Below are 24579 nucleotides of genomic sequence, written 5' to 3'. Positions count from 1 at the left end.
ACAGACACATAAACACGCTCCTGTTACACACTTTTTCTGCCCTTTTTTGTTGTTCATGCGGCACGGTATTTCTGAAACCAGGCCCGTCATAACCCACAATTCAGTTGAAGATGGCGAACGATACAGACAAGGTGTCCGTCGAGACAGTCGACAATGTGGAGGCTGGTACAATCGCAAAGCCTATGGTTGACATCGATGTCGATGAGGAGTACACCTATGAAGAGCAGAGGAAAATCATCCATCGCGTTGACCGTCGACTGATTCTTATATGTCGTGCTGCTTATTGTATCAGTCTGATGGATCGAATCAACGTATCTATAGCAGCCATTAGCGGGTAAGTGTAGGCTCACTGTCCATAACCAATACCAATCATAGATATTCACGACTACCTTGTCTAGAATGATGGTAGATTTGGAGCTGGGTATAGGTTTCAGATATGTCCGTCGCCCACGGCCGATTTCTTACAAGAAACTAACCCCTCCTGTTGCTAACTAGTCGACTATGGTCTTGGTTTTCTTCGTCACCTATATCGTCTTTCAGCCTGTCTCGACTGGGCTTATTCGAAGAATTGGGCCCCGGATCTTCATTTCCACGATTGTCATGACTTGGGGGGAGGGCTTCAAGGTCTGGGGGGATGGCAGTGGATTTTCATCATGCAGGGTGTAGTAAGTATTCCTACCTAGGTACCATGGTTAAAGTGACCTTCTAACCCGACTCCCTGTTAGTTAACCTTTGTCATTGGCATTTTATGCATGATCTTTGCCGTTGACTTTCCGGATAAAGGCCACAATACCTGGGGGTTTCTGAGTGAGAAGGAATGCGCATTTGTCCTTCGTCGTCTGAACCGGGATCGCGCAGATGCTAACCCAGAGCCTTTCAGTCTGAAGAAATTTCTTCGTCCGGCCCTAGATCTAAAGATCTGGGGACTGGGTCTGGTTTTCTTGTGGGTTTTTGCGTTTTTTTTTTTTTTTTTTCCCAGGGCTTGTATAGCCCGAGCTAATATGCAAATCAGCTGCCTTACCACCGTTACCTACTCGATTGCATACTTCCTCCCTATCATCCTTCGCGAAAACATGGGATTTGGCGTGGGAGCATCCCAATGTCTGATTGCGCCCCCTTATGTCCTCGCCGGTATTCTGATGGGTAGTACATCTTGGGCTGGAGATAAGTACCGCATGCGTGCCCCAGTGCTTGTGTTCAATAGCCTTGTCACGCTCATTGGTCTCCCGGTGATGGGGTTCGCCCAAAACCCGGGTGTCCGATTCTTTTGGTGTATGTCTCACCACGGCCGGAGCAAATGCGAACATCCCAGCATCCATGGCATACCAAGCCAACAACATCCGGGGACAATGGACTCGCGCCTTTGCAAGTGCGATTCTAGTTGGCTTTGGAGGTGTGGGCGGTATCGCGGGCAGCTTGATCTTCCGGTCCCAAGATGCTCCCAGGTATATTCCGGGTATCTGGGGCGCAATTGCGTGAGTTTCACTGGATGGTGCTGAATGTATGATTCCTATACTAACCTTCAATAAGGGATGTATATAAAAATGAGATATACTAGCGGAATACTCTAGTAGGAGGACTGGATATTTCTATCGAAAGTTCATTGTATTGTGGTGAACATAGCTTTAACTTCATGTACGCGTCTCAAGTTCCGGAAATGTATATTTATCTGAGCGCATGGCTCATTGGTATATTAACAACGACCATGGACTCATCTGACAGGGAGGTCGTGGTTGAATAGCTTCACAATCACCCATCCTGTTTCTTCGGTATGATTCATCACAAGAGATAGTCTCCTGCAAGGTACTTTTATACCAAGAAAAAAAAAAAAAAAAAAAAATCTCCGTACTGCTTGCCATCATCCAGACATATTCCCATTATCAAGTTAGAGCAACTTGGTTATCCTTTCAGATCGTGGCCTCATAACACACTGGAATGTGTCAGGCACGCCGCTCAGCCCATTCGTAAAGGATACTTCAGGTTTAAGCTCCATGCCTTTCTCATCCAACGGGCATTTCAACTCCATCGTGGCCAGTAGAGTTGCCATGGCGATATAAACCCCTGCTAACGCCAGATGCTGCCCGGGACATATACGACGTCCAAATCCAAACGGTCCCTCGGGCAGCGGCTCGCCCTTTCCTCCCTCCGAGAGAGGAAGATAACGATCCGGATCAAACTCATCTGGGGTGGAATAGTGCCGCCCATCGTGCGTCATGGCCCACGCATTGGCATACACCACGGCCCCCTTGGGGATGTAATATCCCTTGTACGTATCGTCGGCCATAGTAGCGTGCGGAACACCCACTGGGGATAACGGGGCCCAGCGCGTGGTTTCGAGCAATATGTACTCGAGGAACTTGAGCTGAGGGCGATCATCGAATGTAGGCAAACGAACAGGGCCGCCTGCATCGTCAACGCCGACGACGAGATCAATCTCTTCCCGGGCGCGTCGCTGGATCTCCGGGTGCAGCATCAGATTCAAAATACAAACAATAATCGTTGACCATGTGGTGTTCCCCCCTGCAATGGAAACAGCACCCGCTGCACCTTTGAGGTCGGCAATCGTCGCCTCGTTGTTCCGCCCATTTGCTTCGTTCGAAAGATATCGGCCAAAATGCGTAAGCATAAACGACGGCTGCGTGGCAGTCCCGGCGCGGATGGATGGCTCCGTGGCTTCCCATGGCTTGTCATGAAGTTGTTGTATGAATGGTCTCGTACGACGGGCGTGCGCGAGTGGCTCGAAGAGAGTCGAAACTTTGGCGACCCAAGTTGGGAGAAATCGGAAAAGAGGGAAGAAGTCCACAATGGATGATGCTGGAACGCCGCCTTTTCCGGTCGCTTCCTCAACGTCAATCGCCATCTGCACGTAAGGATCGCTGTGTTGCTGGATTGGGATGCCGAACCCGATACGGAGCACGACAGCCGTGGAGAATTGACGCAGAAGCAGCTCCCAGTCATTCGGCTGCCTCAAGATCGCTCGAATGGCGCGACGAGCTTCTTCCTGCTGGATCGGGCGATAAGGTTTGCACGACGATGGGGTGAAAGACTGTTGAAGGAGCCTGCGGTGGAGCTTGAAGCGTGGTGAAGACCATCGCAGGAAGGACAGCGTAATGCCCCAGCCCATGACTTCAAAGAGGACGAAGCGTGGCCGGTCCGCATAGTTTTCCTTGTCGAGAAGGTCATGGGCAGCTTCTATACTGTTGATGACGATCATCGGGCGTCCAAGGACAGTGAAATACAGGATATCCGAATTGTACTCGCGGCTCCATCTGGCATACTGGTACTCCGGGTGGTTGTGAGGAATAATACGGAGATGCCCTAAAATGGGTTCTGCAGGAGGTCCTGGGGGGAAAGGCAGTCGGAGATGCCATTGCGAGCGAAGACGATGATAGACCAGGTAAGATACGATCATCAAAAGCGTATAAACGATGAGGGGAGTCATGGTTGAAGGAGCGATGAGGTTGTTCAGACCCGAGGTCAGCCTGCAGAGGCCATAATAAACACCATCATCGCTAATGCACGGGGCTGCTAACGAATTGTTGATCATTAATGTGATCAGTGGTTTCACAGTTGCTTGGTATTCTATATATATATATATATATATATATTCTATCTCTCTCTCCGTCTATGATGCGTAGATCCAGATCTCGAGCGCCTAGAATCGTTCTCAGCTCGTTTCCCTTAGATGATGACCACACGCTGCCTACAGTACAACCAGCTCTAGTCCGTCTATACAATCCTATTTCTCTGGTCTAGACTTGACAATTTCTGCGGGTAAAAGCGGGGAAGGAAAAAAACAAAAAAAAAAAAAGAAAAAACTCGGTCTAGGGTTTTCATTTGTCTCCATCACCGAATTTGACTCATAGTCGGGTCTGTGTCGGTGTCGAACAGTTGCTATATTAATATCGATATTGACAATATCCTTGGATCCGCACGCGATGCACTGAGACTCTTCCCATAATGTCTGCAATGGAAGCAGAAAACCCCCCCCCGGTGGACGTGGCCGCGGAGGAGTCGCAGCGCAAATCCTTCCAGGTACCAGACAAATGGCTATCCAAGATCACGAACTGGGGTATTGAACTGCGCGGAGTGGCTCCGGTTCCTCTTGAAGAGCGCACGGATAAGCGATTGATCAATGTCTTTTTCGTCTGGTTCACCATGAGTACGAACCTGCTGCCGTATGTCTGACCCATATGCGTCGTCCCTTGCCTGGCTTGAGGAGGGTTGCCGACTAAGTATTTACAGCATCATTACTGGCATGGTCGGGACTTTCTCATTTGGCATGAGTTTACAGGATGCCTCCTTGGTGATCCTGTTCTTTAACATGCTATGTACTATTCCCCCCGCCTATTTTAGCACTTTCGGTTCGCGGACTGGCTTACGGCAAATGCTCCATGCCCGCTTCACGTTCGGGTATGCCACGCCTGAAGACCAAGCGGCGATACTCGCGCTAATCGCATTAGGTTTTACATTACCTCCTTGATTGTGGCACTTAACCTGTGTACTATTGCGGGATTTGGCGTTGTCTCGGCCGTGCTGGGAGGCTCTACGCTCACTGCGGTGTCCGATGGCAACATCGACGACACCACCGGGATCGTGATCATTGGCCTGTGTGGTATGGTCGTGTCGTTTGGAGGGTACAGGTTTCTGCACCAATACGAGCGCTACTGCTGGATCTTTGCCCTGGTCGCAATTGTCATCGCGACCGGGGTTGGAGGCAGTCATTTTTCGCAGCAGACTACGACTGAACCGCCCACGGCAGCAACAGTTCTCTCCTTTGGAGGGGTGGTCGCTGGATTCCTCATCCCTTGGGCAGTAAGTACCTTGCTTCCCTTGGTTGTGCTAGCTTTATCTGACATGGGACTAGGCGATGGCGTCTGATTTTAGTGTCTACTGCGACACCAGTGCCTCGACATTCCGTATATTCGCATATACCTATGCTGGTCTCTTTCTCCCCACCGTGCCTCTCATGGTCCTAGGTGCAGCAATCGGTGCAGCAACGCCCAACATCCCCGCGTGGAATGATGGCTATGCAATTTATGGCGTTGGTGGAGTCCTGGAAGCGATGTTGAAGCCGGCCGGTGGGTTTGGAAAATTCGTCTCCGTGCTCCTTTCCTTTTCCCTGCTGGGCAACCTCGCCGCATCGATGTACTCGGTCTCGCTGAACTTCCAATTGCTCGTCCCTTTCTTCGTCCGAATTCCCCGCTTTGTCTTCTCCATCCTCTACACGGCCGTCCTCATCCCCGTCTCGGTGGAAGCGGCCAAGTCTTTCTTCGCCAACCTTGAGAATTTTCTGTATGTTATTGCGTACTGGTCCGCTGCTTACGTCTCTGTCGTTGCGACGGAGCATTTCCTCTTCCGGGGCGCAGATTGTACACGCTACGACGCGAGGAATTGGAACAGCCCCAAACAATTACCCGGCGGTCTGGCGGCATTGCTGGCAATCGGTCTCTCATTTGGTCTGATTGTCCCTTGCATGGGCCAGGCCTGGTACACGGGGCCCATTGCGCAGACAACTGGCGATATCGGGTTCGAGGTGGCTCTTGTTCTGGCCCCCTTGCTGTATATTCCACTGCGCTGGACAGAGAAACGATACCGATCGGTGTAGAGCAAACCTCTGACTTTTCCATTGACCCAAAAGAAATATTGATATATATGTCCATGATATGATGAGGTACACCATGAGAATAAGAAAGAAAGAGAGAGAGAGAGAGAGAGAGAGGGAGTGGAATCTCTTGAATAAGTGTAAAATCTAAACCCAACCCGATATTATTACCGTATCAAGTGTCGTATTTCGGCTGCACCAGCCTTTTCGTCGACGCCCCGTCAGAATCAACCTGTACGGTGATATCCGTCTTCACAGTGACCCCCGGGAACTGGGGTGACGCTTGCTCCCCGCGAGAGTGATGACCCAAGGACGCTCCCTGTTCATCACGAGAGGGATCCCATTCCCCCTCTGGCCCTTTATCCGCATTGCCGAATACAGTCATCACGACCGACCCTTGGTTTTGTGTGTGCAATTGATCGAGATCGAGGCCGTGGCCGTATTGGTTGGAGCGGCTGTTCGACCAGTATCCCCATTTCGAACCTCCTTTCTTTCGATCGAACATGATGCGCACAAAGAGACGGATGACGGGACCGCAGCTGGCAAGGAGGATACTGTAGTTCTCGATTCTGTGTTCATTAGCGCGCATTCTGGTGGTGAGCGGTAGTAGGCTTTAGAGCTGGCGGACGAAACTTACTTGACCCAGAGAATGAAGGGGACAATGTTATCTGCATGCTTGTTAGCTAGATGATCGGGATCCGTAGGTGAGAGACATGCGGGTGAAGTCGTTTCTTTCTCCAAGAGATTTCAACATCTGGACTAGATTAGCCATTCATTGTCCCTTCATTCCTCCATTGGTGAGCCTCACGATCGTCTTAACAATAGAGGCACACCCGGACAAGGCCAGGGGACCGCTCAGAATAACTGTCTGCCAGATTCGTCTGTTCCTCGCGGACTTGGGCATTCGTTTAAATCGGGATAGAAACGAGCTTCCTCCAGCGGGGGTACCGTCGACAGCGCGAATACTGTATTGCCATAGCTGAACACCGGCCAAAATCGTAAGGAAAAAATCAATCGCCGAGTTGATTCCTATATGCAATGAGCCTCATTTGGTTCGGGTTTGCGGTGCTGACAAAAGTTATGATATTACCTCCTTGGACGAACCCGATGGTCGTCTGGACACTTGACGATTGACAGACAACCGATCCGTCTGCTGGAACACCATCCCACATATAATGGAAGTATGCGGCTCGGTTGGCCTATTGCTTTTAGCTGGAGGAGAATACATGAGGTGGAGCCGAGAGACATACGACTCGATACGGATTTGGACCACACTGAACGACAACCTGAACAACCGTGACCATGTTCACAACGATCTGTATGATCAAGCATACGACGATCATGAAATGGATTTTTTTATCTCCGCTGCCAAAGCATGTATGTAAGAACCACATCATTCCACAGCGGGAAACCATTGCGGCAACGATGGCTATTTCGTTAGTAAAACAAAAAAAAAAACCTAAAGGTATGTATGGGTGATGAGAGATGTACCTAGAGGCTGAGACAAGAAGTCATATTTCATTGCTCCTGTTATTTCCTTTACTGTCAAGGTCGACATGTGTTGGCCCAGTCCGAATTCGAGACTGGATGATTTAGAAACGGGCATCCGGTGTTAAAATAGAGGAACGGCGGACCTTTTTTGAACCATGGCCATGTGGGCGATATCAAAGCCGTATCCCACAATGTAGTAAAGATCTTCTGCGCCCCAGATACGCTCCGGGGAACTGACATTCGGCAGCTTCCATGACACCCACGCTTTGACAGAATATCTGAAGATTAGGGTTACTGTTACAAGAGCAGTAAGAGCCTGCCCGTCCAAGTTAGTCGACACACTGCGCAATTGATCACGGGAGGATTACCCAACAAGCATCAATAAAGCGGACGCCTGTCCAGGTTGTCAGCACTGAAATTTATACCCACTAGCTTTGTACACAGGCCGCGATGATGAAAATCATACCATAGTTGGAGTCTCCCACGTCCGAGGGCATGGTTGCATTAAGGCCAGTAGGCTGGGAGTTCCATCGAACTCATGCGCGAAGAGGCACGGAATCCCGTATAAAGAGGAGTTATGGGAATCAGTATATAATCCAGGATACCCCTGTGGCAAATCTATATGCGAGACTTAAGAGATCAAAATTTAATCGGAAAATAATGGTCATGTTTTCAGGCAAGTGGATAGGTACCTATGCTGATTGGAATCCGTGGAAATAATACATCAACAAAGCTAATCTAGAAGGATCCAGATAGATAATGATGTTAACTAATAATAATAATAATAATAATAACAATAACGGTATGGAGCCATGTTATACCTAACCAAAGCCAGTGGTGGTGCGATTGACTTCAGCCTGGATTGGACTTGATGGAGGTCTCGGAGATCTCTTTCTCTCTCTCTGTCTGTCTCTCTGAGCTGGAAGAAAAACGAAAAGTAAATTGTGATATTTTATTAAACTTTGCTGCTGTAATCTCCGCTGTGGCCCTGCTAACAGTACTTTTGCCTACCAGAGTAGGTTGCCGGGGGGGGGGGGGGAGGGTTAGTTGATATCTAGTGGCACTAGGATTTTTTTGTTTTTGACTTCAACACTGCTGCGTACCAAGTGAGTCGCAGATAAATTCCGAGGAAGGATCAGGATCCATGCTACTCCGTAGACTGATATGAAATGGACTTGGTGTATCTATATCGGAGTACGTTAACTTTCCTGCTACTCCGTCAATCAGACGCCGGGTTCCATATCGGATCCAGTGGAACGAGGGAGACGCACACGAGAGTTGCACTAGGCTTCAACCATTACATTTAGTATCGGGTCGCTCAAGTTGTGGGGAGGAAAGGAGCCAGTCAAATATATTAATATACCAGAGTAGGAAGTGCGGAAGACCGCAAGGACGGGCCGGAAGGTTAGTGCCGCTGATGGAACAATTATACAGAGCCAGTCGGTGGCTCTCCTCCAGGGTCTAGTCTACTGTCTACCAACTAGTATCTAGGTACTTCGTAGTCGTCTTCCATCCAGTGGCAGTGTGGCACATCCTAACTTCCCGGCCGCCGGGAGCCGGGAAAAGCGAGAGTGGGACGTGCGTTCATTTACTGAGCCCAATCGGAGCAAGATGGACTTCCCCACTGGTCAGTTTTCTTTTTCGTCTCCTGTTGTTGTGGTGTTTCGGTCCAAGGTTGACTGCGGACATGCGTATACTAAGGTGCCAGGCAGATGCGTATAAATTAGACCCGGGAATTGTCATGGAAGCTCTACCGAGGGAATAGCCCTAGTCACACTATCAAGCACAATAAAGCTGACCCCCAACTAGGGCAATCGACAGCGCAGACCTAGAGGCTTGGTGATATTTATACAAGGACGGACGGCACTGCGCTGAACACGGTTAAGAGAGGATCCTTTGGCTACACAGTCCGTTGCCCCTTCCGGTTCCCCGAACGGACGAAAGAGAAAGTATAAATAATTAGTGGAGGAATAGGTACAGACCAATCAATCCAAAGCATCGTTTGATATCGTCGTACAATCCCGAGAATTGGCAAAATCTACAGCTTGCGAAATTCCACCACTCCTTCTCCAAATTCCGGGTAGGCCTCAAAGGTTACCTGCAGACCGGCCAAGGCAGCCATCTGGTGCCATTCTCTAGAGGTCCTCTCACGACCCCCGAATAGCGCCACCATAGTAGCATGCATGAAGGCGTAATTGACATTCTTTGTAAACTCGTGCACTAGAATCCTCGAGTAGGGGGCCATCGCATCGGATAGTTTCTGCAGCAGCCGTGCAGCTTCCAGATCTGACAGATTGTGGAGGATATGGGCAAGATGGTAGATCAACGCCCCTTTGATCGGCTGCGGACTGTGGTCTTCCTTGAAATTCCAAGTCACGGTAGTGATCCCCGGCACATTGCCCAGGTCGTCATTGAACTCCTCCACGATGAGATCGGTAGTTCGGAATTGGGGGAACGATTCCTTGAGCTCCAAAAGCAACTCACCTCTCCCACCTCCGATATCAACCATGACGGTCGAAGTCGAGGGGCCGGCTTGACTCACAACCGCTGGCAGGTCATAGCCTAGTGCCTTCAGACGATCCAGGGTCTTATTGGCCTTCATAAATTTGCCGACCATGAAACTATTGAAACTCTCCATGCGCCCCTCCGCGGCCATGATCGCGTAGGTATGCTGCTTTGCCAGCTCCTCCTTTCCCATCTGGTGGTAAGCATACTGCATGGCAGCGTCACACTCCCGAAACGGATAGTTGAAATTTTGTGCTTTGAGCTTGGGCATTAGGAAGGCCGCTGCCATGAGCGCCTCCGTAGTGCTGGGACGGGTCGAGTCAGTCGGTGGAATGAAACAACCAAAGCCCCCTTTCCTTGGGGATGCTATTTCCAAAGGGAGCAACGGCTTACAAGTGAATCGCCCCATGGACGGCCGACGGGGTTGCTGCCAGATGGCGAGTAAGAGCGTTCGCACTATACAGATCCTCCGCCACAAGATCCACCAGGCCCAGACCCGCCATGGCGAAAAGTGTATCCTCTGTAAGTGCACGGGTTATGATTTAGTACCGTGGCATTCATGTATTTATGCAGGGGCACCGGGGGGGGGAACTTACGAATGAGGAGCAAGCCTGCTTGTATTCCCAGTTGGAGGTGGTTAGATTATGGATATGCAAAGGAAATAGTCGATCGGTGTCATTTCCCAGAAGGTCAAGGGCATCACCCACATGGCACAGGGGTCGTAGAAGCATCCGCATCTGCCAGGCCGTTCTTGAAAGCAGCCAACACGTCCTCGCTTGGAGCGGGTCGATTGAATTCGGTCAGGATATTGAAGAGCCGAAACTCAGCAGCAACCGGGATAAAACCCAAAGCGGCCGGCTAGCGATCCTGATCAATACGACGCTCGTAAAAGCAACTAGAGAGAGCTAAATGAGGGAGGGACTGACCGAAGTAATAGTTTTGGCTAGTAAGCCGCCAATGGCTGGGGATGAGGACATCGTGAATTGAGTTGGGAAGCAGCAGGGAAAAGTGGTTAACAACGATACTTCACCCGTCCCAGAAGGATCCGACTTACAGTTGTTTTATATCGGGTACGACGACGGGAAGGCTTATGGCTTTTCTGTGTCGAAGGTGAGAATCACAGATACAATAGTCCGTAAGCACAGATCCCACACCACCTTACCTAGGCCACTTGCTATTAGTTATTGTGCTATGAAAAGTATTTGTTTACCCCACTCCTCATTCATTGAATTCGCCCTTGAATGGAGCACAACTAACTGGGTACGGAGTAGTCCGTACGACAGCCTGAAATGGGCCGCCAAACAAAATTAATATGGAGCTATGAGAACCCCCTGTAATTTGGAAAAGTTAGGGCATTACAATGCATACAGTACTCTGGTACGGAGTACCGTCTGCGGGTAATTCCCGGAAGAGGAGATGAGTTCTATTGGGGATTTATCTTGACTAGAGAGTCTAGAAGTGTATCACCAGCTTCTTAGGGCGTTGTTGCATGATTTGCGAATGCCATGTATGTAGTAGATGCTTGCACACTCCCCCCTCTCCTCCCTCTAAGCCTGTCCCGTGGAAGTGCCATATCCTTCAGCAATAAGAGCATGGTTCGAGGAGTTAATTTAGGGCTTGTTTATCTAGGTTTCCCCTCTCCCATTATTATCCCTTCCACGGGCCTTTTTTTTTTTTTTTCTTTTTTTTTTCCTTCTGAACTCTGAAAGACCATAGCATAACTTCTAGAGGCGCTCCGAGCACACCTCACCAAATTTGCCTGATTCCGTGAATTTTCTTTTGTTTGAGGCTATTGTTCACAATGAGTGATACAGCTGCCGGGAAGGCGGCCCCGCCTAGCTTACAGCTTACTAGCGATGTCAAGGAAAAGAACTCCGATGATGCCCAAGCGACGGAGCTTCAGCAGGGATTATCTCCTGTGGATGACGAGGAGGAGGCCAGGAATCCTCGCAACTGGAGTCCCTGGAAAAAGCGCCTCATGTTTTTCTCCCTCATGGGGAGTTCCATCCTAGCAGACGGGTACGTTGTGACGTTTCTTCGTTGAGGATGACTTGACTAACTCAATACTATGTAGAGGCATGGTTTGGGGCGCGACTCTGATCGTCGAACAGGCGCTTGCGTGGGGAATCACGATTAATCATTCTGCAACCACTATGAACTATGGAATCCTGCTGCAGGGTATCGGTGGTCTCATGGCAATTCCTCTGATTGAGGCTTATGGACGGTAAATTTCTGCTGCCGGCTCTGCCAATATACAATTATACTTCAGGAGACTCATCAGACCCATTCTGCAGGCTCCCAGTCTGGATGTGGACACAGTTCATCACGACCTTCATGGTGCTTGGTGCGACCTTGTCGAATGGCTATGGCACCTTTACTACCTTTCGCTCGCTACAGGGTCTGTTCGGAACTGTGCCGCAAGTGGTTGGCCTTCCGATTATCCACGATATGTATGATCCTCAAGGTGAGCTTCATTGTTCTTCCGCGGGTTGAAGATGTACCCCTGACCACATCTAGATTGGCCCTATATGATCAATATCTGGTAGGCCTTTTGTGTTCTTCTGTCTGGAAAGTTTACCCACCAAATCTAACAAGTTCAGGGGCACCACCTTCTTGGTCGGTCCGTTTCTGGGTCCTGCATTGGCTGGATACATCGGCGCTGGAGGTGGTTGGAAGGTCTCCTTCGGTATTTTGACTGTGTTCTACGGCATTTCCACAATCTTGATCTTCTTGTTCGGATACGAAACCTACTTTGCCCGTGGTCAAGGATGTCAGCGCAATTCCAGACTCCAGTCCTTCTTCGCAATCCAAACCCATAACCTGCCCGTTGGCTCGACTATTGCCCATTACTGCAAGCTGCTTGTCGTGTACATTTTTAAAATGCCTCTTTTCCTCACTGGCATTGCGACCATGGTCAACTTCTGCTGGCCGATCGGTATGTCTTCCACCCAAGATGTAGCGGGATGACAGACAGACAGACAGACAGACAGCTGAGCTAACATTGTTGTTAGGAATTACCGTGACTATCTCGACATTCATTGCGCAACCGCCTTATCTTTTTGACACTATTGAATCGTCCTCTATGAGATGGGCTCCTATTATCGGTGCTTTACTCGGTACGTGTTCTCAAGGGTTGTTGCTGGATCGAAATATACCTAGGCTAACCAACCCAGGATTCGCATTCGGATACTGGTTCAACCATTGGATCTACCGGACCAAGATTGATTCCTGGCGTCCAGAGTACCGCTTACATGGTGTCTGGATTGCGATCAGCACCATGGCCGGTGGCCTTTTGACTTACGGGTTGACCATGAACTATCATAAGCACTGGATCGGAATCGCCTTCGGATGGCTGATGGTGGTTTTTGGAATGGTTGCGAGTACTGTGTACGTTGATTTGAGCTTCCTTTCTTATCCACACCTGTTCGGGGCTGCGATGGCTAATAGATAGATATAAATACAGCGCAATCACGGCATACAACCTCGAAAAGTACCCCGAACAATCCACCGTTGTTTCCGCAATTATCAACGGCTGGCGCACCACGGGTGGATTCTCGGTCGGATACTTCCAGCCCTCCTGGATTTCGAGAAACGGCCTCGCTGCTGTGTTCGGCACCCAGGCCGCGGTGGTGGTAGCCGTGCTAATCCTCACCATTACGCCTGTTATTGTGTTGGAGGGTCGCAAGGCGAGGGCCAAGGTTGGCCAGGCATAGTTGGAAAAAGGGATATGTGTTCGTTTGTTTTGTATGATTGCCACTATGATTAAATGATTTCTGCTGTGTTGGATGTCGCCTTTTCTGACCTGGGCCGATGTTATTCTATGGGTGGGTTCGATCGTTCCTGGGTCCTTTACAAGGCGAGTTGAAGTTGGGCGTGTTGTTGTTTTGATATATGTGTTGTTGTAGAATAGTCAGATTACTGGCATAATATAATAGAGCTCGTTGAGATTTTGTGAAAATACTGAACAATTCGATCTTTTCTACCATCTAGCTCTACTCTGTAGTTGGCGAGTATAGCTTCATCGGAGCACGCACGCGTACATGTTCCGATTGAAGGACGGTAGCATGAGCCAGGCGGGGATCTAAGACATTCATTCCTCTCTCTTGCATAGGAAGTACTCCGTACCTTGACGATAATTGCTGGATATGCCTCTGCCTCTCATACCGAACCGCATAACTAAAACCCAATCGGAAATCGAGGTCGATCATCCGACTTTATGTGGGCTATATTTGACAGTGCCATAATTCCCTCACATGCAGACTTCTATATATACCCGTACGGTATTCTGCAGCGGGGACAACAACAGGCCTTTGTCCTCTCCATCCAATATCCACTCGATTCCCAAACATGGCGTCCAAGCGACTAGAAACCGCAAAAGTGTTCGTCAACCACTTTGCCACGCTCGACAGAGAGGCTCTGGAGTCAGTTCTTGCCGAAAACTCCCTCTATCAATTCGCGCCGGCTGCCTTGAACCTCTTTGGTCCATTGGATCGACAAGGAATGCTAGACCACAATACCACCTTACGCAACATCTTCAACGGGTTCGCCGTGATCCCAAAGGAGTACATCGATAGCGAAATCGATAACAAAGTTGTCGTCTGGGCAACGAGTCGCACCGACTTTCGAGATGATGCAAAGGACGATGGCCTCCGCGCTGAAGATTGGGTGTATGAAGGGGAGTACGTCTTCATTCTGAGCATGGATGAAGCCGGGGAGCGGATTACGCGAGTGATTGAGTTCCTTGATAGTAAGAAGACCGCTGAGAAGCTGGTGGGCTTGATGGCGAGAGCAAAGCAGAACCGCGCAAAACGGCTTGGATAGGGGAAGCGATACTGCCCGGGGGATATGTATGACTAGAAATTCCTGTTGTAGATCTCCCCGGAAGAGACCCAATCCGTATCACGATTAGTAACTGTTGACGGCGTTATTTACAATACAATGTATACCAAGCCGGTGACGATATATCAACGCTATTCATTAGCTTTATTATCAAGTCAGATAGACACCATAACTATGTAAAGTTGTAGATGAACATTGCCTGCAACACATTATTTATTGTGCTTACTAGGTAAGACCTATAGTTTTGAACGAACCAGGCTCAGATGGCGTTGCAGGAATAGATACTCACAATCGGGTCTCGCCTCTATATCGAAGCAATGGAAATTCACATGACCAGGGCTAGATAACCGGCAAGCCATGTTTTGCTATGAATAAACTTGAGGAAGCGATAGCCCTGGGGAACTTTACATATGGCCAGGCGGGTCACACTGTAAAACCGCCGGGTCAAGAAATTAGTACATGTGAAGTCAAGAAGATCTAGCTAAGAAAGCTGCCTTGGACACGAAAATGCAGGGATTATTGGGAATACGGCAGCAAGACATGTAGAAACTGAAGCACAGTTTTTCGCAAGTATCCTGTTCAAGACGGATGATAATAAAAGCCCAATAACCTACATGTTGCAGACCAACCCAGCTATTGTAACAATACCCAGTTGCCATCCTGTCCCACAGAGAAGATGCAGACTCAGGGGCTACCGGTATTCCATAAGAACATATGTACCGTGGAGACATTAAAGACTCAACGCTTCAGGCTGACCATGCAGACACTGTTATTGACATCAACACCGCGGGACGAGAGGCTGCAGAGATGTTGGCCTGGCTCGCACCGGGTGTTCAGAAAATGGGAGGGATGCTGCTATTCGCCGCACAGGCGCACTGTTATGCATGTGCTTTGCATTCTCCCAGGAAAGCTGGTTCAGGTGGTGGGACTTCAATTTTGGTATCTCAAGGTGTTGAGGATGCTTACCAAGGAGCGGCTGAAGGCCAAAGTTAATCCATGCATATGCCGCTTATTATGGGGACTTCTTCCGTTTGGTCGTATTCTTGATGGAGGATACTTCCATGCCAGCTACACTACGTGGCAGCTAGCATGTAGCGAACTACCAATGAGGATAGCACGCTGAGAAACACTGATCATTAGGCGCCATCGTATTGCAAACGTCAGGTGGAGAGCTGGACAATTGAATATTGTGTGAGATACTCTTACGCCGATATTCCTCGGGGGGGGGTTGACCTTGTTAAGACAGATCAAAATACGCCCTGTTCACCAAAATGAGGCAGACATCATCCAATAGAGGTGAATAGTACTTTGTCTGGACAATCTGATTGTCCTCTCGGGGTAACACCTGCTGGTTCAAAGAAAGAGTGATCGCTTTCATTCTATGGAGTATGGAGTAGGGTTTTTTCCTCTCCTGGGTAGATCTGCTGCATAAGCTGAGCCCCCAAAACCACTATGTTTTCCATTGAAATCGCGCGATTCGGGTCGGTTGTTCTTGATGATATGGGGGCCATGACACTTCATTGGTGTATAAACTATCGAGGGCCTCTCTATACTAGCTATAATATGCGTTGTCATGCACATCCTGCATTTCCCGCGCATCCTCGATGACTGGATCGACTCCGTAGATGGTGTGAATGCAACACTGACACCGAGAGCTGCAGATCTGTCAGCATGGCTATACCTGTTGATAATCTGTACGTCGCCTATCTGCAACCGGAGTAAACTATCTCCTTCTCTCATGACTCAAATTCCCTTCCCCATGCTTACCAAAGTGGGAATGAGTCGTCGCCGGCAGACTATAAGAAGAGCTTTGGCCAACCATGTCTGATTGAGTATTCGGTACTTTGATTTCTCACACATCTCATTTTAGATCATCCATTTTTCGAACCACGTCTTCCTTCGGCATTTTTATTTCGCCATGGGAAGCTACGAGGCGGTTGTCAATGGAAGCCATGTAGCCTCCAGCTCAGCAAGTCCCTGGGTCGACGACCCTATCGCGATCGTTGGTATAGGGTTACGTCTGCCTGGCGGAATCCGCACAACTCAACAATACTGGGAATTCTTAAAGAACAAAGGAAGTGCCCGTAGTCGTGTCCCGGACAACCGTTACAGGACAGAGTCCTTTGTAGGCCCGGCTGGCAAGGCAGGCCACACGGCTACAGAGTATGGGTATTTTCTCAATGACGCTGACCTGGGTGCGATAGATTCGTCATTTTGGTCCATGTCCCGGAAGGAAATAGGGCTGATGGATCCTCAGCAACGACTGATGCTTGAGGTTGCCTTCGAGGCCCTGGAGAACTCCGGTACAACCGACTACAAGGGCAAAGATATCGGGTGCTTCGTTGGCACATTTGGCGAGGATTGGGTTGATCTGCAGTCTAGAGATCCTCTGAACTCAGGGCTGTACCGAATTCCGGGATACGGAGATTTTGCCATCTCGAATCGCGTCTCCTACGAGCTCGGATTGACGGGGCCCAGTATGACGATTCGAACGGCCTGTTCATCTTCCTTAACCGCTTTATATCAAGCATGCCATGCCATTTATGCGGGCGAATGTTCATCAGCCATAGTAGGAGGATGCAATCTCATCCTCTCGCCGCATATGACAATTGCAATGACCGAGCAGCGGGTCCTATCACCCACCGGCGAATGCAGATCTTTCGATGCTGATGCCAATGGTTATGCGCGCGCAGAAGCAGTAAACGCTGTCCACATCAAACGACTTTCCAGCGCCATCAGGGACAAAGACCAGATTCGCGCGGTTATCCGCTCTGCATGCATTAACTCGGATGGAAAGACAGCCGGCCTGTCATTCCCGAGCTCAGAGAGCCATGAGGAGCTCATTCGCCGAAGCCACCGCCTCGCAGGGATTACAGATCTATCCAAGACCGCAATGATTGAATGCCATGGCACCGGGACGCAGGTTGGAGACCCCTTAGAGGCCCGAGCTGTTGCGAATGCATTTGGGGATTGGGGAATTTTGATCGGATCCGTATGTTTCATTCATTAGTTACCTGTTCCACTTAGTAATTACTAACAATCACTAGGTCAAAACGAATGTCGGTCACAGCGAGGGCGCATCCGGGCTCACCAGCGTAATCAAGATGGTGCTGGCCCTGGAGAACGCGACCATTCCTCCCAACATTAACTTCAAGACTCCCAATCCGAAAAGCAAGTATTTCATAAACGTGACAGATTTCAAAGAAAGGATGGTTTCTAACTCTCGCAGTTCCTTTCAAGGAGGCCGGCCTCAGGGTTCCGGTGGACTGTGAATCGTGGCCCGAGGGCAAGGCAGAGCGCGTTGGTGTGAACTCGTTCGGAATTGGAGGTGCTAACGCGCATGTCGGTAATCCTACGGACCTATGTACAGGGCCGATATTAACCTTTCTTTCAGGTGCTACTAGAGTCGACTGCATCGGTTATGGAGAAGAGCATTCCGGTCAACAGTGATAAACTGCAGAGCCATGCCCCAATCCAACTACTTACCTTCTCAGCAACACACCCGGAGGCTTTGAAAGGCAGCATGGAGAGCGTGCGGCAGTATCTCGAGCAGAACCCAACAAGGGCCTCCGATGTGAGCTATACGCTATGCTGCAGGCGTCAAAAGTTTCCACACTGTGCATTCGCCTTGACAACAGAGGATGGAGGCCTAGACTTCTCGCCTGTACAGAAATGTGGAGGTACTCCTGATTTGGTCTGGGTCTTTACTGGGCAAGGCGCGCAATATGCACAAATGGGCAAAGAGCTTCTACTTCATAGCCGTATAGCGAGGGACACGATCACAAGGCTAGATTCTGCTCTAGACTCATTCGACGTTGTAAGAGACTGGCGCTTAGAAGGTGAGTCCTTCAACCTGCACCCCCCATTCCTAATTCAGTCTTACAGGGTTGGTATTGACATAACTTGGGAAAGGTGAAATATTGAAACCTGAGTCGGAAACACGAGTGTACGATGCCGAGTTCTCGCAACCTTGCTGTACCGCCATCCAAATAGCCCTGGTGGATGTTTTACGATCAATCGGCGTAAAGCCTGCAGCAGTCGTAGGACACTCATCTGGTGAAATTGCTGCTGCATATGCAGCGGGTGCACTTACAGCGGAGGAGGCCATTGCAGTTGCATACCATCGCGGCCAAGTCAGCAGCATTGCTGAGGACGGCGAGAAAGCTGGCATGATGGCCGTTGGGCTTGGGAGAGCACAGGTGTCCCGCTACTTGAATATCGGAGTCACCGTTGCGTGCGAGAATAGTCCCAACAATGTCACGCTCAGCGGAAATCCAAGCTCACTTGATGCTATAGAAAAGGATATCAAGGTTGATTATCCTTCGGTGTTAACTCGCCGGTTGCGCGTCAAATGTGCATATCATTCAGGTTTGTGCACTGGATATTTGTTGCGAAACTATCAGCATTTAAATAACCCGGAAAAACAGATCAAATGAAACAAGTCGAGGCGGACTATCTAGAAAGACTCAGACAGCATGTGCATGAAGTGCAAGAACGACAGGTCGAAACCGTGTTCGTTTCGACAGTCACCGAGGAAATCATGCACACAGGCGACCAATTTGGGCCACAGTATTGGTGCCAAAATTTGATTTCGCCAGTTCTCTTCAGCACTACTGTGTCTAATATCCTAACGAAGAAAATCGTCTCCAAGCCGGTTTTCCTGGAAATCGGACCTCACTCGGCCTTGTCAGGCCCGTTAAGAGAGATCGCGGCAGCGTCAATTGGCAGCCCAGTCCCCTACATTTCCACATTGGTACGCAAGAATAATGCCTATCAGAGTATCCTTCGTACAGTTGGGCAACTGTTCACGTCGAATGTGGACCTGGATTTATTATCTCTTTGCAAAGGGACGCTTTTGCATGACCTTCCCGGTTATTCCTGGCACTATGATGGTAGTTACTGGTCTGAATCAAGGGTTACTAAAGATTGGAGGCTCCGTGAATATCCTCGCCATGACCTGCTCGGGTACAGGATCACTGATGGGAATGACCAAGAGCCAACTTGGAGAAATATCCTAGACCTTGATAACATCCCTTGGGCTAGAGACCATGTCATTTTCAAGGATGCTGTTCTCCCTGCTGCTGCATATGTTACCATGGCCGGCGAGGCCGTACGCCAACTCAGTGGCCATCCCGATTTTAGTGTGCGTAATGTCAATATTCTGGCAGCAATGGTTTTGAGTGAGGAGCATCCGATAGAGGTAGTCTCGCAATTTCGACGGTCCCGATTGACCACAACCCTGGATTCCGAATGGTGGGATTTCACCATCACGAGCCAACTGGATGGAACATGGAGAAAGCATTGTACAGGGCAAGCTCGCGGTGGCCGTGATTACCCAGTGGCTATGCCGCTTCCTGTCACTGGACAACGAAAAGTCGAATCACAAGCTTGGTATCGAACAATGCGGAAATTCGGTCTTAATTATGGTCCCCGATTCCAGGGGCTGAGAAGTATCACTGCCAGTGTATCATCAAAGGCCGCAACTGCCGACATTCAGGACTCCCGGGAATCAGGGGAAAGCCACTATACAATGCATCCATGCACAATCGACTATGTCTTCCAGTTGATTACTGCCGCGCGCTTTCAAGGACTAGCTAGGCTATTCGACCACACAGAGGTGCCCACCTTCATCAGCGAGTTATATCTCTGTCCTCCATCCGGATCTATTAGCATCGAAGTCACAGTAAACGAAACACCAAACGGACCTCTTTCGAGCGATGCAATTGGGTATTGCGGTACCGATCTAGTTTTTTACTTACAGCAGATGCGTCTATCCAGGCTCAGTGATGGTGAAGAGATCCATGCGGTTGATCCACACGCTGGATCCCACTTGGTTTGGAAACCCGATATCGATGATGTTGACATGACCACTCTGATCAGAAAAATTCCCAACGTGTGGGAAGATCATTCATTGATCGAAGAATTGGCGATGTCGTGCATGCTTGAGACATATCACCGTGCGAAAGGCACGACTGCCTCTGTAGCCCACCTGAATAAATTTCACGAATGGCTAGGACTGCAGTATGGTAGGGCGCGAGATAGCAACTATCATATGGTCCCAGCCTGTCAGGAAATTGCGTCGATGACTTCAGAGGAGAGGACCCGCCACATTGAGACCCTATACAGCCAAACTGCCAATTCAAAGGCAAGACCGATAGCAACACTCATTACTCGGGTCTGTGAAGCATCTGTCGGTTTATTTACCGGGGAGGTGGACGCTCTATCCCTGTTGAGAAAGGACGACCTGCTCACAAGTCTTTACAACTTCATGCAGTTGTGTGATTTCACCCAATTCTTCCAGGTATATGCGCACAACAAACCCACAATGCGTGTTCTTGAAATTGGTGCCGGTACTGGAGGAATAACCGCACTTATTCTGCCCAATCTCCACAGTGCGACTGGTCAGAGGATGTACGAGTCATACACTTATACCGACGTCTCTGCAGGATTCTTCAACGCAGCCCAAGAGCGATTCAAACAGTATGAGGGAATCGTATATCACCCTCTAGATATCACATCAGACCCCTTGGCCCAGGGCTTTGACCCAGGTTCATACGATCTGATCATTGCCTCCAATGCAATTCATGTGACAACCAGCCTGCAGCAGTCTCTGCAAAACGTTGCTCGGCTTCTCAAGCCCGACGGAAAACTGTTTCTCCAGGAGCTAGCATCGGAAACAAAATGGATCAACTATGTCGTCGGCATCCTCCCAGGCTGGTGGCTAGGAGACCAGGACAACCGTGAATGGGAACCATACGTGACGGCGGAACGATTCAACGAAGACCTTCAGAAGTCGGGCTTTTCTGGAGTCGACGCCATGGTTCATGACGGTTATCTCAATGCTCACATAATTGCGTCACTATCAAATAGCCACCTCGATCACAAGCAGCAGTTAACAGTACTTTGCGAAATAACCCAAACAGCAACCGTGGATGCATTTATATCTACCTTTCAAGACAACGGGTTCGCCTGCGATATCCGACACCTTGGAGAAGAGCTTCCCGTGGATCAGGTAATCGTTTCATTACTAGAGGTCGATCGCCCATATATTCACTCCCTTAGTGAAGAGGAATTCTCACACATCAGGAGTCTTATAACAGGGCTTGGTACAACCCCACTTCTCTGGATTACAAAGCCCTCGCAAGTGCGATGTGAAGATCCCCGGTATGCTATGATCCTAGGACTACTGCGCACAGCCAGAACCGAACTTTCAGTTGCAGCTGTTACATTGGAGATTGAGACCTTCGATGAAAAAGCTCTGGCTGCAACCATCAAAGTGATACGGAGATTGACAAAAGGGGGCATCGCTGATGAGCGCTTTGATCCTGTTATGGAGTACTCTCACTCAGCCTCCAATCTAATGGTCGGGAAGTACTACCCGACGATCGTTAGCAATGAGCTGTTGGATACAGCGGCGCAGCAATCAGCCAGGAGGCTTGACATAGGAAAGCGGGGCCTTCTTCAAACTCTTTCATGGAAGCCAAAGAAGCTTGTCTTTCCGGACGACGATTGGGTGGAAGTGGAAACTAAAGCTGTTGGCCTCAACTTCAAGGATGTCCTCATCGCGATGGGAATCGTGGACGGCAACGAGCTTGGGGCCGAGTGCTCCGGCATTGTGAGGAAAGTCGGACCTGCAGTCCAAACCCTCCGGCCTGGGGATCATGTTTTAGTGTTTGCTGAAGGGTCATTCTCGTCCACTCTGGTGACAAGTGAGAGACTCTGTGCTCGAATGGCTCGGAATTTAAGTTGGGCTGAGGCTGCTACCATGCCTTGCGTCTTCGCCACGGTGCTATATTCTCTCCTTGACATTTCACGATTGAAACGTGGCCAGGTATGTCTTCCAATCTTTTGACCTTTTTCGCCGCCTCGCATAATACTAATTGGCCCAGACGGTACTCATTCACTCTGCTTGTGGTGGCATCGGGTTGGCCGCAATTCAGGTGTGCCGCTTCGTAGGCGCCGAAGTGAGTCTAGGTGTCCTTCTCCATACCAAATTGATAGCTCGGATGCTGATACTTTAGTTCAGATTTATTGTACGGTTGGGAGTGAAAGAAAGGTACAGTACCTCATGGAAGAGTTAGGGATCCCAAGGGACCGAATCTTTCATTCTCGTGATAATACTTTCCAACGGGATGTTCTTGCAGCCACCAATGGTAGAGGAGTAGATGTCGTACTCAACTCTCTATCCGGTGAGCTTCTGCATGCCTCCTGGAAATGCGTCGCGAGTTTTGGTATTATGGTTGAGCTTGGAAAGCGTGATTTCATAGGCAAAGCAAATCTAGCGATGGATATCTTCGAATCAAATCGAACATTTGCGGGAGTTGACTTTGCGCAAATTTGCAGAGAACGACCCGAGATCACGCAGGAGTAAGTCGATTCTAATACTGACTAACAAAAACATTGCTAACACAAATTGATTCATAGTGTCTTGAGGAGGTGCATGCATCACTTCGCCCTTGGTGATATCAGTCCACTCCCCATGCATGAGTTCGCGGCTTCGAGTGTGGAGCAGGCATTCCGATACATGCAAAAGGGCTCTCATATTGGAAAAGTCGTCATAACAATGCCAGATTCGAGAGAAGATGTTCCCGTATCCTTAATACCTAGAGTACCTAGGTTCTGTTCTGATGCTTGCCACATCATTGTCGGAGGTCTCGGAGGTCTAGGACGCGCAGTGAGCTCGTGGATGTCTCTTCACGGCGCCAAACATTTTATCTTCTTCTCAAGATCGGCACAAGATTATGAAGACGATGATTTTGTCAAGGAGCTACGCACACAGAATTGTCGCGTCGATCTGGTTTCGGGAGATGTCAGCAAGGAAGCTGACGTTGATGCCCTGGTAAGCGGCTTGAGTACTCCTCTAGCAGGCGTCATGCAGGCATCCATGGTTTTGAAGGTATTTCCTTTTTTTTTTTCTCTGTTTTCGAAAGTCCAGGGGCAATCCAACTGACCTTGCCGCAGGATACATCACTTGTGAACATGAGCTTTGACGAATGGCAGGCAGCAGTACTTCCCAAGGTCCAAGGAACTTGGAACATCCACAACAGCCTCGTGAAAAACGGGCACAATGTTGACTACTTTGTGCTCTTCAGTTCCTGGTCAGGTTGCATTGGTCAATCGGGCCAAGCTAACTATGCAGCTGGAAACACATTTCTTGATGCTTTTGTCCAATATCGGCACTCTCTAGGGCTAGCATGCTCCGCTATCAACATTGGCGTCATGGAAGATGTCGGCTACGTGAGCCGGAATTCGCGTCTTTTAGATCACTTCCACTCGATCTACGCTCATACACTCCAAGAACAGAATCTCCTGGATACAATCCAGTTGGTTATTGATAATTCACTCCCGTCAGACTCGGAAGAGCGTGACAACGGATCATTCACCAGCAAAAGCCAGATTTGTATCGGGTTACGCACTGCAGTTCCGCTGGGCTCATCGGACAATCGCTCGCCCTGGAAACGAGACCCGCGCATGGCACTTTACCACAACATAGGCTCGGCAAGCGACGACACCCCAAATGGCGGAAGTGGTGGAAATGAGGATTTCAAACAATTCCTCCAGCAGATCCGAGCAATGCCTTCCCTTTTAGAGGAGCAGTCATCTGTGGACATATTCGCAGAACAGGTCGGGAAAGCGCTTTTCGACTTCATGTTAAGAGATCATTCTGAAATCGACTATGATGCCCCTCTGAGTAGCCTGGGGATGGATTCGCTTCTGGCTATTGAGCTGCGCAATTGGTTTCGAGCAAAGGTTGGCTTGGACGTAACCACCTTGGAGATCATGAATACCGGAAGTTTACGCAAGTTGGGACATATGACAGTTATGAAGATGGCAGCTAAGATAGGGATGTCAGATGCCAATACAAATGGGGTAGTAGACTCAAGGACAGCGGATGCAGAGGACATGGATGTTCGCTACTTGAACATGAAAGCTCCATGATGTGCTCCTTTGGTCAGGAAACATACTATAGGCTCGCTCAGCAGACAGATCAACCCGTTCAGGCTAATGGTTTTGTTTCAAGCATTAATATGAAGGGTTCCCTTTAAGTGTTGGTCCATCTTCTGACCGCATCATATCTAAAACGATACTCTCGTGTCAATGTTTCCAGAGGTTCGCTGGCTGCCCGGTCCCAGTACGGA

General features: G+C 49.4%; 9 protein-coding genes across 9 annotated transcripts; 6 read left to right on the top strand and 3 right to left on the bottom strand.

Annotated features, from left to right (window-relative positions):
* Positions 1–110: 110 nt before the first annotated feature.
* P175DRAFT_0535681 (uncharacterized protein) lies at positions 111–1479 on the top strand (the record flags this gene model as incomplete). The annotated part of the gene is made up of 6 exons (XM_040900245.1): positions 111–334; positions 399–438; positions 496–624; positions 726–943; positions 1013–1272; positions 1313–1479. The coding sequence occupies 6 exons, from the start codon at positions 111–113 to the stop codon at positions 1477–1479; spliced, it is 1038 nt and encodes a 345-aa protein (XP_040749330.1).
* A 340-nt stretch (positions 1480–1819) lies between these two features.
* Positions 1820–3483, bottom strand: P175DRAFT_0466278 (cytochrome P450). The gene has a single exon (XM_040894902.1). It carries the CDS (start codon positions 3440–3442, stop codon positions 1886–1888), a length of 1557 nt encoding a protein of 518 aa, XP_040749329.1. The 5' UTR covers positions 3443–3483; the 3' UTR covers positions 1820–1885.
* Positions 3484–3969: 486 nt separating this feature from the next.
* Positions 3970–5608, top strand: P175DRAFT_0445610 (purine-cytosine permease family protein; the record flags this gene model as incomplete). The annotated part of the gene is made up of 4 exons (XM_040894290.1): positions 3970–4178; positions 4246–4413; positions 4464–4815; positions 4868–5608. 4 exons carry the CDS (start codon positions 3970–3972, stop codon positions 5606–5608), a joined length of 1470 nt encoding a protein of 489 aa, XP_040749328.1.
* A 172-nt stretch (positions 5609–5780) lies between these two features.
* On the bottom strand, positions 5781–7593 carry P175DRAFT_0512121 (uncharacterized protein; the record flags this gene model as incomplete). Its single annotated transcript, XM_040898638.1, has 9 exons — positions 5781–6174; positions 6243–6273; positions 6323–6359; positions 6414–6634; positions 6696–6804; positions 6856–7034; positions 7097–7188; positions 7240–7412; positions 7537–7593. 9 exons carry the CDS (start codon positions 7591–7593, stop codon positions 5781–5783), a joined length of 1293 nt encoding a protein of 430 aa, XP_040749327.1.
* A 1393-nt stretch (positions 7594–8986) lies between these two features.
* On the bottom strand, positions 8987–11050 carry P175DRAFT_0383964 (putative O-methyltransferase). Its single transcript, XM_040892974.1, has 7 exons — positions 10764–11050; positions 10656–10700; positions 10528–10597; positions 10309–10459; positions 10198–10215; positions 9995–10121; positions 8987–9906 (listed from the first exon to the last, which is right to left on the bottom strand). The coding sequence occupies exons 3-7, from the start codon at positions 10576–10578 to the stop codon at positions 9135–9137; spliced, it is 1119 nt and encodes a 372-aa protein (XP_040749326.1). The 5' UTR covers positions 10579–10597; positions 10656–10700; positions 10764–11050; the 3' UTR covers positions 8987–9134.
* On the top strand, positions 10963–11714 carry P175DRAFT_0504677 (uncharacterized protein). The gene has a single exon (XM_040897926.1). The coding sequence runs from the start codon at positions 11403–11405 to the stop codon at positions 11643–11645; it is 243 nt and encodes an 80-aa protein (XP_040749325.1). The 5' UTR covers positions 10963–11402; the 3' UTR covers positions 11646–11714.
* P175DRAFT_0504676 (uncharacterized protein) lies at positions 11690–13473 on the top strand. Its single transcript, XM_040897925.1, has 7 exons — positions 11690–11825; positions 11896–12065; positions 12119–12143; positions 12202–12536; positions 12613–12717; positions 12775–12988; positions 13065–13473. Exons 1-7 carry the CDS (start codon positions 11755–11757, stop codon positions 13312–13314), a joined length of 1170 nt encoding a protein of 389 aa, XP_040749324.1. The 5' UTR covers positions 11690–11754; the 3' UTR covers positions 13315–13473.
* Positions 13474–13794: 321 nt separating this feature from the next.
* On the top strand, positions 13795–14594 carry P175DRAFT_0504674 (uncharacterized protein). The gene has a single exon (XM_040897924.1). It carries the CDS (start codon positions 13949–13951, stop codon positions 14420–14422), a length of 474 nt encoding a protein of 157 aa, XP_040749323.1. The 5' UTR covers positions 13795–13948; the 3' UTR covers positions 14423–14594.
* A 1723-nt stretch (positions 14595–16317) lies between these two features.
* Positions 16318–24474, top strand: P175DRAFT_0486784 (type I polyketide synthase). The gene is made up of 10 exons (XM_040895644.1): positions 16318–17432; positions 17488–17628; positions 17684–17782; positions 17835–18279; positions 18353–18808; positions 18868–22271; positions 22330–22404; positions 22467–22807; positions 22865–23336; positions 23402–24474. Exons 1-10 carry the CDS (start codon positions 16359–16361, stop codon positions 24377–24379), a joined length of 7485 nt encoding a protein of 2494 aa, XP_040749322.1. The 5' UTR covers positions 16318–16358; the 3' UTR covers positions 24380–24474.
* The last annotated feature ends 105 nt before the right edge of the window (positions 24475–24579 follow it).

The sequence above is a fragment of the Aspergillus ochraceoroseus genome, assembly GCF_002846915.1.
Source record: "Aspergillus ochraceoroseus IBT 24754 chromosome Unknown P175scaffold_9, whole genome shotgun sequence".
Taxonomy (NCBI): Eukaryota; Fungi; Ascomycota; class Eurotiomycetes; order Eurotiales; family Aspergillaceae; genus Aspergillus; species Aspergillus ochraceoroseus.
Note: the sequence above shows the minus strand (reverse complement) of the source record. Positions and strands in the feature narration are given on the sequence as shown.